The 16238-nt window shown below is 49.2% G+C and overlaps 1 protein-coding gene across 1 annotated transcript in view; it reads right to left on the bottom strand.

The window, feature by feature from the left end:
• The window catches only part of TOX2 (TOX high mobility group box family member 2), a 155154-nt gene that overhangs the window by 64111 nt on the left and 74805 nt on the right, over positions 1 to 16238 (bottom strand). Inside the window, exon 3 of the mRNA XM_054845986.1 lies at positions 639 to 884. Within this exon, the coding sequence (XP_054701961.1) occupies positions 639 to 884 (246 nt within the window). The remainder of the gene's footprint in view (positions 1 to 638; positions 885 to 16238) is intronic.

A 16238-nucleotide genomic window follows, 5' to 3' on the forward strand; every position in this document is an offset into this window, starting at 1 on the left:
TTCATTATCCCCGCCGTATTTATCCCTACAGAAGAGTCATTTGAAACTTCGCAAGGTATCCCCTTGCCACGGGGTGAGCCAAGAGGTAATCTGAGTTTGCAAGTGCAAGAGGGATCTTGTTGCCCTTGAAATCAATAGGACAGCATTCCCTCCACGGAGCATCCGTGCTCCTCCTGCTGATGCCACTGCGGCCACCCCGGCAGCAGGACACAGGGGTGATGGGCTGCGGGCTTTTCACAGCAGGAGAAAGGATGCAGGGCATGGGGGCTATGAACTACGGGCTTCGGCTGGCCACCTTCACGTGGGGTTGGAGCACGTGCACTTTGCTCAGTTCAGTGAGGACATTACATACTCGGAGGAAAACTACCTTCCCCCTGCTCTTGAGAGGCTCAGGCAGACACCAAACTGGAAACGTAGAATTGCCACCACGAGCATGGCCATGCATTTGACTGCAGCATCTGCCACTGCACCCTGACCTTGGCGGGCAGCAGCGCAGCAAGGCAGGGCTGTATCGCCAGCTCTTCCCAACCCTCAGTGCAAACATCTCATCGTTAACATCCTTCTGCGTTCAGTCGAACTCATAACACGACGCACAGAGCGGCTTTAGCGAAAGATCGTAAGAGGGGAAAGTCACTGACCGTGGGTAGCTGGCTGGAGAGAAGATGCCCGTCCTGACTCAACATGTTGGAGACCATGATGGCCGGCAGGTCCATATTCTGGTAGGGGTACGCTGGTATCAGGCTGTTCGGAGGGAGGCTGTGGCACAGGGAGTGATATCCAGTTTCGTGGTCCACCAAGTGCAGGAGGGAAGGGTCGGGGAGATTAGGAGGCGTTATGGGAGGGATCTCATAGTCTTCGTTATTCTCATTCTGACCGTTATACGTCTAAAACACGAAAAAGACATTTTGCAATGCATCACTGCCTTGTTGCTTCAGCAAAGAAAAGTGATTATTTGTGTAAGAAATACAAAAGCCCATTCCAGTGGAAATGGTTTTGGTTTAGTAAAAACTCTCCAGCCTGGGACACCAGCAGGTCACAACCACATAGGAACCGTGTAGAGAGTGTGGCAGCGCGACACCGTCCGTCAGGGACACCACCGGTCCTCGCTCACCTCAGACCTGCCCGGGGCATCCGCACGGCTGCCCTCTCCCACGCCGCATCCCTCTAGCACATCTTTAGCTCACCAAAACCTCAGCAGAAACCTCCCCGCCCGGATCGTGGCCAGGCAAGCGATGCTTGCAGGGCCCACAGCCACGAAAGAGCACGGCCGTTTCCCAACCAGCTGCTGCATTTTTAAGGTAAAGTCCCTCTCTGGGCACCCGGCTCAGCTCTTACAGTATCTCCAGTTTGTATTTTCAAGAGTGTTTAGGAGAATTATCTCTGTAGAATTAACTACTACTTGGGAACAAAATTCCCGTTGATTCCTCACAATCTCCAGCACAGAAGCTACAATCAGGGAGAGAGATTTGGAAACACAGCCATCACATGTTTTTTAAATCCTTTAAAGAAAGCCTGCATGACTCCACCACACAGGGAGATTTGTCCTTCCTTATATCCTCATCCAAACTGTATTTGGGGAAGCGGTCCCCCACCTCCCTACCAACGCTCCCTCGAGGCAACCAGGAGCACGCAGAGATGTTGGTGCTCCTTGTGCTTCCCCTGTTTTCTGGTGGCCTGTTTACTTCTAAGCATTCCAATTTATATGGAGAAAGAATATGTTACAGCACCTGTGCAATCCTTCTCACTTCAGACAAAAACCATATTTGCTTCGTAATGTAAGTGCGAATCTATCCAAAATTATTAATTATCAAAGCTGAATAGAATGAGTCTCTGGCAGAGCAGGCTTATTCTAAACATCTACTGTTTCACATATTATTATAGCATATGAAATTCTGATTAGCTATACTATTATACACATGGATTTTAAGCTAAATTTCTCAGATCACCTAGTTTCATGGTTGGATTTTGACTTAATACTTGATTTAAGAGCAAAACCCCAGATGTGTGCAAAACCAGTTAAGCACTGTAGGCTTTATTAATCCATTGCCCCAGAGCTCACACTCGGATTCACGCTCTTCATCGCCCCAGACCGCAGGGAGAAAACCCTTAATAAAATACAATACAGCTCATATTTAACCGGCATACAGAAGTCAGTGGGAGAGGCAGCGGGGAGCAGGAGGTGTCGGTGGAAAGGCAGAAGGGCTCCCAGCGGGAACGCTCCAGCACTTCTGGGAGAGACGCGTCCCTCGGGGTGTCCGAGCAGGGGGTCACGGCTCATCCTCTGCTCAGGCGGACCCCCCACCTCTCGCCTCCCCTCGTCCCGTTGCAAAAAGAGACAGAGGAAAGAGCAGGTACCGCACATCCCACCCGGCCCTTCAGCCTGAGATTCCCACAGGCTGCGGGGAAATACGAGCATGCAAGAAATACAAGACGGAGCCCGGGCTGAGATAGTTCCGTACCAACGGTTATTATTCGGGGGAAATTCAAGCCCAGCTATTTTTCCAGCAACCTCCTGTCTAGCAGCGGTATTATACGGGGAAGGCAGGGGGCTGCGAGGATGTAACAACAGCAGACAGATAGATCCCGTCTAATACGTCTAGTAGTTAGGTTTCCGTTTGGGCTACGCGCTTCGAGGTACACCGATTCTTTCCCAGTTATTTAAGAGGATTTCGCTCCGTGCTTTACGGAAAGGGATTTAAATAAATCGTTGCACAGCAAACTTGTTCCTCCAACTGGTTTATTTTGGTATCAGGTATATAAGCAAGTGGCTTTGCTGTACTTAACTAAATTATGTAAAAGCCACTCAAAGTTTCCTAAAGCTCTCTTCAAAACTACAAGTTCCTTGTGTTGCTGCAGAGCAGCTCTCCGAAGGGCTTTGAGGTGGTTTTGTAAGGAGCGCGAAAGCCCCATCGCCCCGCTCACCCCCTGCACATTTCTGCCTCTGCTCTGTTCAGTCAGGGGAAATAAAAAAAATAAAAAAAAAAAAGAGACCTGCTTCAATCACAAAGCTTTCTGAATAGCTACAGTATTGTGCAGACATATCAAAATCACAACCAAAGCTGTACACAATCAAAATCAGATTAGACAATATCCAATCAACATAATCAGACTCGGCGCCTGCCAGCTTTTCCACCCTATCGCTACGAACAATTTTCCAAAGCAAGCCGCGTTTATTCTATATATGTTTTAAATAGATCGCTAGAAAGATAAGGGAGGTGAGACAGACAGACGCTCAGAAGGGTGGGAAAGGGGGGGTGATTTATTATCACACACTGTGCCTATTGACACGTCCGAGGTGACTTCCCCGTCCCCACGCAGGGTGGTCTCACGTCGCGTGCACAAACCCCGTCATCTCCAACCAGCAACACCCAAAACTCCTTTCTATCACCATGTGGGCTATGCCGCAGATTCTATTTTCTATTCTTATGTTAATTTGAATTAAATTAAACAGCCAATTATACGTTATAAGGATACATTACAAATTAGATTAGCGAGCTGGTCTGAACCCATTCATCCCACCAGGACTCCGAACGCGAGCGCAGAGAAGCTCGCTCTGCTGAAAGGCTGCCCATTACGGCACACAAAAACCCACGGAAGATCCAGGATTTTCCACTGTCAGACAGATGACAGTTGTTGTGATTACACATTATTCCTCTTCAAATTAAAACACTGAAATCAGCTGAAACAAGAAGCCTCCTGCAAACCCTCTCTTGGCTCGCGCTGCAGGGCAGACGGGTGCTGCTTGGAATGTCCAAGCCTGCTTCTGCCTGCAGCGGGACGGAGCAACAGGATCGAGCCAAGCCCTCTTGGAGCGGGGATGGTGCCTCTTCTCTGGCCCGCAGACCCCTGCGCACCTCTGTGCCCCAGCTACAGGGGCTGTGCTGCAGGGCCAGGCACCGGGCACGGACCAAACCGCCCCGAGCACGGCACCGGGGCTACGTGCAGTGATGCCACAGGATGGCATTGCAGCAGGTATGACCACCTCCAACAGCAGTGAAGTCATATTTAAAAACAATTTTTCCTTCTTGAAATCCAAGTTTGAACAGGCGTCCCTGGACCGTCTCCATCCACTTGCAGCTTCAGGGGCAGAGGACAGACAGGTGAAGGAGAGGTGGTGCGGGGACAGGAAGAGACGCATCCATCTGGCTGTGCTCATGCCACGTGGCTTCTCCACCACCCTTTCATCACGCCTTGCTGGGCCACAGCTCCCTTCCCAAAGGCATGGAGTACGGACGGGTCTGTAACGGGGAGAAGGGCTCTGGTTCCCAGCAAGGTGACACCCAGGCCGTGTACAGGACCAGGAGGAGTCAGGACAGGTAACCACATCACCAGCTGGAGACATCCCAACGTGGTCTCCTGCCAACGCTGCTTCCCGCCACGGGAACGATGTGCCAGGATCTCCCAGGCTTCCTGTACTCCCTGATGCTTTCCAGGAAAGGGAGACAGATGGATAGGAGACAACCAAAACCCCAGGATGGGGGTGATTCACATGAGGCTAGTGGGGAAGGACACAACAGCTTGTGCAGCAGAAGACCGAGAGGGAGGACGGGGAAGCGGTGGGGCTGGAAAAGGGTTAAGGAGCTGGCAGGAGCAAGTCCGTGGGGGCAGAACGAGCAAGCAAGAACAGAGGGTGACACAGCAGAGCCCTGCGTGAAGGTCCTGGCCAACGAGGGGAGCAGAGCTATTTGAGGATGAAGAGGGAGGACACGGGTCTCTGCCTCTCGCATGCACGCTCAAGCACCAGCGCTGCGCACACCCTGAGCAAAGCGGTGCCGACCTGGGCCCAGGTGGTTCTGCGGTGCACGTTTGCGGGTGCAGAAGGAGCAGGAGTTGTAGATAAAGGGTGCCACATACGGACATGGAGCTGAATCAGGAGAGTGGGTGGAGAGCAAGAGCTTTACAGGGGAACGAGCTGGTCCCTCTGCCCGTCTCCAGCGTCCCAGGCACAGAAGCCCGAGTTTTAACAGTAAAACTGGATCTTCTTTTATACGGCTGGTTAAGCACCTCAATTATAAGCTCATCAAATTGTGGAACATCTTCTCTACATGCCCTTAAGCTGCATCTGAAAATTACTGTGGGTGGAAAGAAGTGAGGAGCTCTCACTCCAGACTGTCAGCATCCAGTGACGAGCAAACTGGAAATAGCGCCGAGCATTTTCACGGCAAGTATCTACCATGGATGTAACGCAGGGCAAACACCTCCAACAAAGGAACACTCTGCTGCTGCTGCTCCAGGGTGGGAGAGAAACAATCCCACCGTTATTCTGCTCTTATCAGCAGGCTGCACCAGGCAGCGCTGGGGGAAGGTCAGGCGAGCGGTGCCGGAGCTGCCTTGGAGCCACCCGGGCCGGGTGCGTGACAGCGCCGGGGGCTGCCCTGGGAGCAGGCAGAAGGGCGGGCAGTGACAGCCTCAGCCACAAACCCATCCTGCCTGCTTTGAGAACGCCTGACCACGTCACTCGGCGTTTTTACAACACCCCTGGATGCGTTTGCACCCGATCACCAGCACACCTGAGACTGTCGGAGCGTGCAGGGACGGGAATGGAGACACACGTTCCCAGCTCTCACTTTGATCAATCTGAAGTACTGGGACAGATTTCCACTTCTTGTACTTGGTGTATGCTGGGCCCAGACATTTCCCTGCCCTGCAGCACGCAGAGCCCAGCGCAGGAGAAGGCTCTCAGGCAGGAAGCAGGTTTGGGGACTGGTCTATCGATGGCAAGCAGCTCATCTCTGCTGCAATCATGGAGCACATCTGTGGGTTATCAACACGCCCTGGGTGTCCCTCACCTCTGCACTGCGAGATGGCCCGATGGGCACGACGACCCCGCACGCCCTCTACCATCAGACTCAAAACCACACTATGTTGCTGCTGCTTCATCTTTCGCTCCTACGCTGTACCTCCTCTTGAACTGAAAATAAAGCCAAGCTCCAGGGGCTCCCACCAACCACCCGGTAACAAACCACCCTGCCTAACCTTGGGCCCGAGCCCAGGGGAGCGTTTCCAGCAACCACAGCAAAGAGTTTTGGATCCATCCACCCACCCCTGCGCAGTGGCCAGGTGGCTCCAGATGTCCAGCTGATCTAAGGGACGTCCAGACGTCTTAACGCTGTGCAGCTCCTGGGGGACCAGCTGCGATTCAGCCAAAGCCATAACCACGGCCATGTGTGGAAAGACACTATGAAGTCACCATGCAGGTGACCCAGGAGGGAGCTACAAAGTGTTGAGCACATCTACAAATTAAGCCTTTAGGTTTGTGCTGCCTTTCCCCTCTTGGAAGGGGAGGAAAGCGCTGTCCTTCTTTACAAAACACTCCACAGCCGGCCAGCATCACTTCTCCACTGCGCGCTGGTATTAATCATAGAGGACGTGACTTGACCAAGGACCTGAGAAACCGTTCTCCTCGGCAGCACAGCAAATGTCCGGTGACCCCAATTCTCCACTGAGTCGTGTTCTGTGCGACTCTCCGCAGGGATGCAGTAGTTGCAGCCAAGCATTGATTCAGAGAAGTATTACTCACAGTGAGAAGGACAGAGATCTGCAGTATTATTGCAGGTAAATATTTGCCCTGTCAAATAACATTCAACAGTAAATATGAGCCTAAGAGAACATTTATTCTTGGTAAGGTACAAGGAAATATGTACGCTGGCATGATCCATCCCACCCTAATCATCCAGATGACACAAAACACCATGGACTCTGTACCATCCCTCATCTACTAACCAGGCTTTTTCCTGCAGCTAACGCAAGAGCTTACTGCCGTAGGAACGTGACCCTCTAGACACTTTGGAGATTAGATGGGTCTAAGCAGACCAAAACCAGCAAGTCTGCAAAGTGAGGAAAAGATTGCTATTTGTGAGGCTGAGCCCAAGGGCTACACCTTGAGCTCCTGGTGTGCATAAAGAGCAGGGAGGACAGAGAAGTTATGGGGTGCCCATGCCGTCCCACAAGCAGCAATGGCAATCCCCACCCTCCCACCTGAGCCCAGCTGGACATGGGTGATAAAAGGAAGACTAGGGAAAATGTGGGCCCTCTCCAGAAGGAAATGGGAGACCTGGTTACCTGGAATATGGAGAAGGCTAAGGTGCTTAATGACTTTTTTGCCTCAGTCTTCACCAGCAAGTGCTCTAGCCACACCGCCCAAGTCAGATTTGGGACCATCTAAGGAACCCGAAGGTGCACAAGTCCAAGGGACCTGATGAGATGCATCCATGAGTCCTGAGGGAACTGGCGGATGAAGTTGGTAAGCCACTCTCCATCATATTTGAGAAGTCGTGGCAGTCTGGTGAAGGTCCCACTGACTGGAGAATGGGAAACATAACCCCCATTTTTAAAAAGAGAAGAAAGGAAGACCCAGGGAACTACAGGTCAGTCAGTCTCACCTCTGTGCCTGGCAAGATCATGGAGCAGATCCTGCTGGAAACTGTGCTCAGGCACATAGAAAATAAGGAGGTGGTTGGTGACAGCTAACATGGCTTCACTGAGGGCAAATTGTGCCTGACAACTTTGATGGCCTTCTACAATGGGGTTACACAGAGCAACTGAGGTCATCTACCTGGACTTGTGCAAAGCATTTGACACTGTCCCGCATGACATCCTTGTCTCTAAATAGGATAGACATGGATTTGACGGATGGACCGCTCATGGTTGGATGGTCACACTCAAAGAGTTGCTGTCAACGGCTCGATGTCCAAGTGGACACCAGTGACAAGTGGCATTCCTCAGGGGTCAGTATTGGGACTGGCACTGTTTAACATCTTTGTCGGCAACACGGACAGTGGGATTGAGTGCACCCTCAGCAAGTTTGCTGATGAAACCCAGCTGTGTGGTGCGGTCAACACGTTGGACAGACGGGAAGGGATGCCATCCAGAGGTTACCTTGACAGGCTTGAGGGGTGGGCCCGTGCAAACTGCATGAAGTTCAACAAGGCCAAGTGCAAGGGTCCTGCACATGGGTCAGGGCAATCCCAAGCACGACTACAGGCTGGGTGGAGAATGGATTGAGAGCAGCTCTGAGGAGAAGGACTTGGGGGTGTTGGTGGGCAAGAAGCTCAGCATGACCCAGCAATGTGTGCCTGCAGCCCAGAAAGCCAACCGTGTCCTGGGCTGCATCCCCAGCAGCGTGACCAACAGGTCGAGGGAAGGGATTCTGCCCCTCTACTCTGCCCTGGTGAGATCCCACCTAAAGTACTGCTTCCAGCTTGGGGGTCCCCAGTACAAGAAAGACATGGACCTCTTGGAGCGAGTCCAGAGGAGGTCACAAAGATGATGCGAGGGCTGGAGCACCTCTGCTATGGAGACAGGCTGCCCATGGCAGGGGTGGGACTGGATGGGCTGTGAGGTCCCTTCCCACCCAAACCAGTCTGGGATTCTGTTTCTCTTACATACATACAAAAGGATTCACTGTGCGCCAGTGTTCATGCAAGCTGCAGGACACGCCAGGTTGAAAGGTCTTCCATATAAAGAAAGATCTTCCATGGGGCATATAAAGAGGAAAAGAGTCCAAACATAGTGAAAAAGTGAAACTCAAAGCTTAATGAAGGCAAGCTACTCCACATTTCCTTAAAAGCCTCTGAACTGCTCTCCCACCACACACGTTACTTGGCACAGGCACGATCATATTTGCAAGAAGTGGATTTTCATACATTTCTCCGGCACATGAACCACAGAGGTTTTCTACTTGGCGCAAAGCGCTGAAGCCACAGGGACAGAAACATTAGTTCAGGTGTCAGGAGAAGGTGGAACTCACTTGGACATTGCAAACTCCAGAGAAATTCCCTGGGGCCAGCAAGGGAAATGGCTCGGTGCTCGCTGCAGGGTGACCCGGGGGGCTGCGGGCAGGAGTGCAGACCCCTTCGGCACTTCTCCGGGGGGGGGGGGGGGATGCCGGAGGGCTGCACTCGCACCTGTGATTCCCAAAGCCCCGTGCCAAGGAGTGAAGTAGCGCTGATTTTCCGCGTCAGCAGCTTTGGGTCTTAGGAATGGAAATTGATTTGTCTCATCTTCGCACACGGAGATCCAGCATGTGAATAGCAGGGCCAATGAATTACTTGGGTAGAGTTGGATAAATACTGTGAAGAAGTATTTATTAAGTCAGTCACATACAATCTACAAATTGTCTTTGAAGTGTTCCCAGCCCCTTTTACATTAATTTTCACATGCTCAGGTTTTTGACTACGGGAATGCGGTTGAAAAGGGAAAAATGAGTTCTTGCATGAACATAAATGTGCATTGGAAGCGTCTGCACAATCTTCAGTAAGAGGCGGCCGTGCCGGGGAGGTTGGGAGCACAGCAGAGCAGTAGGCAACCTGTGGGAAAGCTGGGCTCTGCCTGCCTCTGTGCTCCTCTCCCATACCTGCAGTAGTGGGTTTTTAAATCCCGAGCAAACGTCGGTTCACCCAAAGATCAAGCACACACCTCCACGTTCCCCGTTTCTCACCATTTCCTCCTATCGTGCAGGCATTGCTCGATGCAGACTCTGCAGCAGAAAGCCAGCCTCCAGCGCAACCGCAGCGCTGCTGCACAGCTTCGCCTTGGAATGGAGCTGGATGTTTACCTTCTAACTTTACATGAGCTGACCGTGTCCCATCTCCCACAGACACAAATCCCATGCGGTACCACAGCCGTGGGTCTTCCAAAAGCTGAGCCTGCCAGAAGGTTTCATAGAATCATAGAATCTTTAAGGTTGGAAAAGACCTCATCAAGTCCAACCATCAAATTTGACAGCACACAAAAGTCTCTTTTCTACAAGTTTCATAAAACCACATGTGCACAGAAGGGATATACCAGGGTCCTAAACATTCATACTTTCCCTAATAATCTTTGATCTCCTTGGCCAGTCGCTACAGCAGTAAAGGGATGGCTGCGATGTGGTGCCGCGGTGCTCAGCAGGATGGGGACTGTGAAGGGAACCAGCCAGGAATATTCAGAGGCAACAGAAAATCTCAGTTCACTCAGAAAGACAAAGTTTTGAGAGGCATGCATCCAATTCTGCTGCTCACTGGATAAGTTTTTTTTTTTTGTTTTTTTACATGCCACCAAAGCCAGAAACAACATTCTTGGGACTCTCCGGCCTCAACCTGCCCATTGGTACCTCATTTATGTGGGCTGGAAATGAAGAACAAGTTCCCAGTTATTAATAATCATCTCTGTGAGGGACAATCCCCGCCATCCACTCTGGGTGAGGATGCACTTGTGGCTGTGGTCGAAGAGAGGCAGCAGCGGTGACGGTCCCTGCCCCGCGCCCTCAGGTACAGCCCAACAGGGCTTCTCGGCATTCACGATGGGAAGCACATCCCTGCATTTCTGCCGCACCCCTTCCCATGTAAATAAGAGCTTACAGTCCAAGCTGCGCTTGACCTGCATCACCACTTCACCAAAAAAAGCTAAAAATAATGGAGTTCTATGAACAATTTATAGCAAAAGAAATCAGCCCTATTGTAGGCTTTTAAAAAGGCTCCCAACTCCCTCTCTCCCCCTACTTTTTTTTTTTTTTAATCAGCATCTTATCCAGAACTGGAATCCTGTCAAGAATAGTGGATAGCAGAGAACTATAACTTCTTATTATGTGTATAGTGATTTTATGAATTCAGTGGGGAATGAAATGCAATTTTGTCAGACTTGTCTGTGTTCATAATGACCAAGTCAAATTAATCATCGTGGATAATACTCCTGTGTCAGCCATTCAAGAGATTTTTTAATAGAATTTTTCTGATTCATGTCTTGCAGTACATCAGATCTGTAGTAATGCAGGCACTTCTAAAAATCAGTGCAATTATGGCTTCTTGTTGGCCTGTCATTTTCCTGGAATAAAAATGTCTCTGCAAAAGTCACATACTGTACATAAACCAAAATGGAAAACAAAAATATAGTTACAATTAGGCTTGATTTTTTCTAAAGATTTAATATCTTTTTGAGGCCATTATTTACAGGCAATATATAAAGCTATGGTGCATGATGCTGAAGATGGACTGGTTTATCACAACACATACCAATTTTGCTCTGGTTGTCATTCTCCCTTTGATTGCCCTATGAGTTAGTGTTTTTTGCAGGCATGGAAATGACTATCCCATAGAACAAACAGGGGATAGGTAATGGGCTTGCAGTCAAATTATTGTGTTTATTAAAAATGTATCCAGGAAAGCCCACACAGATCCCAAAGGGCTCTTGTTCAGGAAAATCTCTGGTTCAGGAAAAGGTTACAGTTACCATAAAGGCAGATATACATGCATGGAAGCAGCAGTGCAGCATGCAATGGTATATAAAGGATTAGTAATGCTGCGTTTATCCTTCTGGGGAAGGGAGAGAGAGACAGACCTCTAATTCCCCAGTGACACAGACAAAAATGAGTTTTGGAAGTAGTTACCCCCGGGAATAAAGAGGAAGAAAAATGTAATCCACCTCAGATATCTCAGCCTTTCCTCCTTTCATTGCAAGGCAGGAACTGCCTTGTTAAGAGAGTGCAGGAAGGACTGTCAGAGCCACAGCATGTCCCAAGAGAGCTCCACTTGGACCTGCTGGGACAACTGTCCCTCCAGATCCACCTTCTCATGCCACCAAGTACATCCTGGCAGGAAAAGCTCTCAAAACCACTTGCAGGGAGGAATGGAAACCCACAACCACATACCGTCCTCCCAAGAACTCAAGACCCATGTAAGCAATCAGACCAGCAGTTCGTCTGGTCAAACATGCTGACCTAAAAATTAGCCAATACTAGTGAGCACTTTGGAGGAGATCTAAAAATCCCTGGTGAACAATTATGGAAGCTCCTCAAAGAACAGAACAATTCATCCCTCCCTTTCACCTACCTCATCTGATTTTATCGTCCGTCCACCTCCTTGCATCTCTACTATGTTCTTGACATCAACGTCTAGCGGCAGACAGTTCCCAAGGCTCCTTACAAAATTCGCCGAAACCTATCGCTTTGCAAATTTGCTGTTGTTACTTCTCAGAAATGCAAATTTCAGGAGACAGAGCACATCCAGGCATCACCTTCCCCAGCCCCACGCTGTCCTGATCCCTGCTGGAGTATTCACGTTGTGGCACACGTGGAGGTGCTACATCTGGACCCCAGCTCCAGCTCTGGAGGCTGAACTCTGTATGGCAACACCACATCCCTGTAACAGAGACCTTCCACTTCCAAATAAGCAGATGGGATACGAAGGCTCAAAGTCTGCTGACAGTGTTCTCAGAAGCATTCATTATTGGCTTATGCAAACGTCGGCAATGACCAGAGCTCCTGAAAACTTCGTTGTATCTTCGTAAGCAGTTCCAGGACTGCAAGGCATGGTTGATGCGTAGCTGCTCCTGGCTCACCCATAGTAATATCTAGCTTCACCTATGTTTTAGTTACCTACCCACATTGAGAACTGTTTCATTTCACTATGTGGGTTTTTGTGGCAGTGCTCCAGGGAAAGCTAGGAGATGTGCAAGCTCCGCTCCACGCTGGCAAAGTGTACCCTCTGTCATCTGTTCCACAATCGGCCTCCTTAAAATTGTTTATAATGATTTTTGCTTGTTTTTAGAAGATATTGAAGGGACTGTACATCCAGCGAGAGAGGAGCCAAGGGGGATCTAAAATTAGACTGACTGGGCCAGGCTAATATAACCCCCTTTCTTTCCTCGTATCTCGCCTGGAAGTGAATACGAGGAATATGGTAATGCTCTACTCAAGAATATCATGCATTTCTGGGAATTATTTGAGGAGTTAAGATTTTACATAATTGCCTTTTTTGTCTCATGGCATACTGAACTTGCATAATAAGATCAGCGCACTTCACAGAAACTCATTGTTGGACTGTACGGATTTGGTATTTTGTGTTGAGCCAAGGGTACATTATATAATGATGTATAATGCACTGTAAGCAGGTCAAGAGATAAGGCGGCCTGAAAACAGTAATGGAGTGCATGCAAGGAAGAATTAGTAAAAAGCACTCTAAGAAATTAATTCAACCTGGCTTCAGTCGAGCCCGAAGGACCCAGAGCAGGAAGGAAACGATATTCTGTACCGTACTTGTCCCCTTTCGGTTTTTGTCTTAGAGAGTATTTCCCTTATGTTCTAAACTGAAGGTGTGGGGTTAAGGGATTAAACACGCCTTTGTGGCACGCTTTGCACAGATGCTTTGTAGCAAGTTTTTCAGGGTTTTATCTCAAAGGATGCGTCCTAGCCTTCTGCACACAGCCAGCAGAGCCATACTCTGTGCCGCGGGTAGCACGGCAAATACTGCTTTCCCTAGACATCTGCAGTAAGATCCTCCAGCAATCCAACCCATCTCGAATCAAGTCTTTTTTCTCCCAGATGTGCCCTGATTATTATTTTTTTTTACCTCCCATCAGCAAAGACAAATTTTCAAACGAAGCCCTGTGCGGTCCTCACCCCAGGGCACATCTGCAGCCACCAGCACTGGTGCTTGCAGGGTGTTGAGACACGCGTGTACGACGGAGAGCACACAACTGCAGAAGCAAACACTGCAAATCCCTTGCCAGAGCCTAAGGGGCCAATCTGCAATTTTTTCCCAAGCGGTCCAACACTACACCTGGTTTTCTCTCTGCACTATACATGTGCGCTGCCTTCCCGTAGGCAACCGAAGCGCTTCACCCCAGGCTCTCCTTTTAGCACACAAACGAATCTTCACGGCACTTGGAGGGTCGATACCGCTCCTGATCCCAGTGCAAGCCTACGAAGGCAGAGTAAAGCTGCTGTTGAGCAGTAGCAGCCCTTGCCTACAAAGTCAGGGTATCAGCCAGATGGAATCACAAACCGGGTCAGCCCCAGTATACGTTTACTAAATTTCTAGTTATTTAACGTCGTGAGCTAGGTCAGCGTGGCCAGTGGTGGCAGGGATCAGGCCAGGACCTTTGAAGCCCAAAGCATCGCTCACCACAAACGCACTCAGCTTCCAAAGTCAGACATGGGACCTCAAAGCAAACTGACAAAAAACCTACATATATTAAAAAAAAAAAAAGTAATAAAATCCAACAGAAGCAGTGGCACCCCCCTCCCCATCGCCCAGATTTGACATGTCTGATTAGCACGAGGAAGGCAGAGATGTGGGGAGAGCTTGCATAATGTGGTGCAATCTAGCACCTCCCCCAGGGTGCCCAGCTGCTGCAGAAGCAATTTCACAGCTCATCATCCATTATGAGATTAAAATAATTTTTTTTTCCTCCCGTGAAGTATTAATAAATTGTGCAGGCAGACCAGAGTTAGTGCCATTTACACAAATGGTAGTGAATCACCCACCTAGTTATTTCTTAATGGATTGAGTATCTGTGTTCCTCCTTATCCTGTAATTTAGAAAACTAAATACACAAACCTGTTTATTTGTCTCATCAGGCCTGGAGCCAGCTTTTATTAAGCCTGGAGATATGGGGACAATGGCAGAGCTGCTGCCTCCCGTGGACCTGCCCCGGCACTTGATGAGGGAACAATACCAAAACATCCACGTCAATCAATATGAAAGGGGAAAAGCACTACGAAAAGCCCAAGCCCAAGTTGAAATCTCTCCCAGAATTCACTTACTTTCCCTTCTGGGGCAAAACTCACTGAGGCATCGCTGACATAATGCGGCTTCCTTGGTACATATAGTGAAGATGTAAAGCCGTAGTCAGAGCACTGCTAATGGCTCTTTGAACATCTCTGCTTTATTACGGTATCAGAGGAAGCAGGCATGTTTAATGTTTAAACTTCCAATGACAAATGCCTTCAGCAAATATGTTTTATGTATTCATTCAGTGCTTCTTAAGCGCCTGTCGCCTTAGCAGCTAAGGTGCTGCTTACCTTTTTTTTTTCTTTCATTTTATTAAAATTAAGAACATATCAATGCTTTGTAAAACGCCACCTTCTTCCCTCCCCTCTCTCCTCTTTATCCCCAAGAGGAGCTTGAAATCCCTTACCCGTCCATCCACTGCAAAACATTTCAGACTGCCAGGAAGTTGCCGAGATGGGAAAAGGAAATTAAGTGAAACCACCAGCACAATAAATCAGCCTCCCATGTTATCCCAAAGACCCTCAGCCCCAGAACCTGGCTCCAGCACGAGGGAGAAGTGCCAAAGCCAGATACCTCTGAGTCAGCTTTGCCAAAGTAAACCCTGAGATGAGGCGAGAGCATCCACCCGACTGCATTCTCAATGACTGGGTTTGGGCAAAGCCAGGGCAGGCAACGTGTGTCTGCAGCAAGCACGACCTGGCTTTGGTTGGTCAAAGGAGATATTAAAGATTAATTATGGGATCAGCATGACTCACTCCTTGCAGACCCTAAATATGCAAAACTCATCAATGTGCCAGTCCTCCCAGTCCATGAGATGTCAAGATAATCACTTGGGACCTCTACTTCCTTTGCATTTACTGAGCTGCTGAGAGCCACAATTACAAGCCTTCCTCCACGACCACGAGCGCAAGGATTTTATTCATTTACTCACTTATCCAAAGCAGAAGCTGTCGTGTCACAAGAGCACAAAGGTGCCGGGCTGTTAGGGAAAGCACGAAGCACCAAGAGACCCATGACAAAATTGCGAGAACTGGAACACAGTGCCCGGCCAAGTACCCAAATCCCCAGCGTAGGTGTGAAAATCTCAGCCTTAAGCCTCCAATATGTGAATTTTGGGAAACAAACAGATTTTATCTTTAACAATTTTAACAATTTTTTTCTTTAATAAAAGAAAGGCTTACGTACGGTATCTAAGAAAAGGCAAGAACACACACATTGCTGTGAGGGGCTCATCTACGTCCTCAATCACAGATACTCATCAAATACCTGCTAAAGCATTACGCAAGCTGGACAAAAGAATAGCTAGAGTAGGTGCCATCCTTTCAGAAGGAAGGCTAAAAGGAAAACCATCAAATTAACAAACAAAATAGCAACGTTTCCTGACAGTAATGACAAGCCTCCATCTAGAGGGACAGCCAGGACACCAAGCTGCTGGTCACAGCCAGGAGCCTGTAGCAGTGATCACCTCCAACGCTGGTGGTGAGAAAGGACCTGTTGTAGGCACTGGCAGCTCTAGAGGCAATAGAAGAGCTCTGCAGAGGAGATGAAGGTGCAAGAGCATTAACACCAGCACGGCCTTCATCGCATGACCACGAGGGACCCAACCCAACACACAAGGCACGAGGTGGAAGGCACTCCATTAGCAGCTGCATCCAAAGAAAACCAGCCCCAGCTATCCAGAGGCCAAAACAACTGAAACACTGCATTCGTTAAGCAGCTGGAGAGCTTTTTCTATTATTTTTCCTGGTT

The sequence above is a fragment of the Grus americana genome, chromosome 17, assembly GCF_028858705.1.
Source record: "Grus americana isolate bGruAme1 chromosome 17, bGruAme1.mat, whole genome shotgun sequence".
NCBI lineage: Eukaryota > Metazoa > Chordata > Aves > Gruiformes > Gruidae > Grus > Grus americana.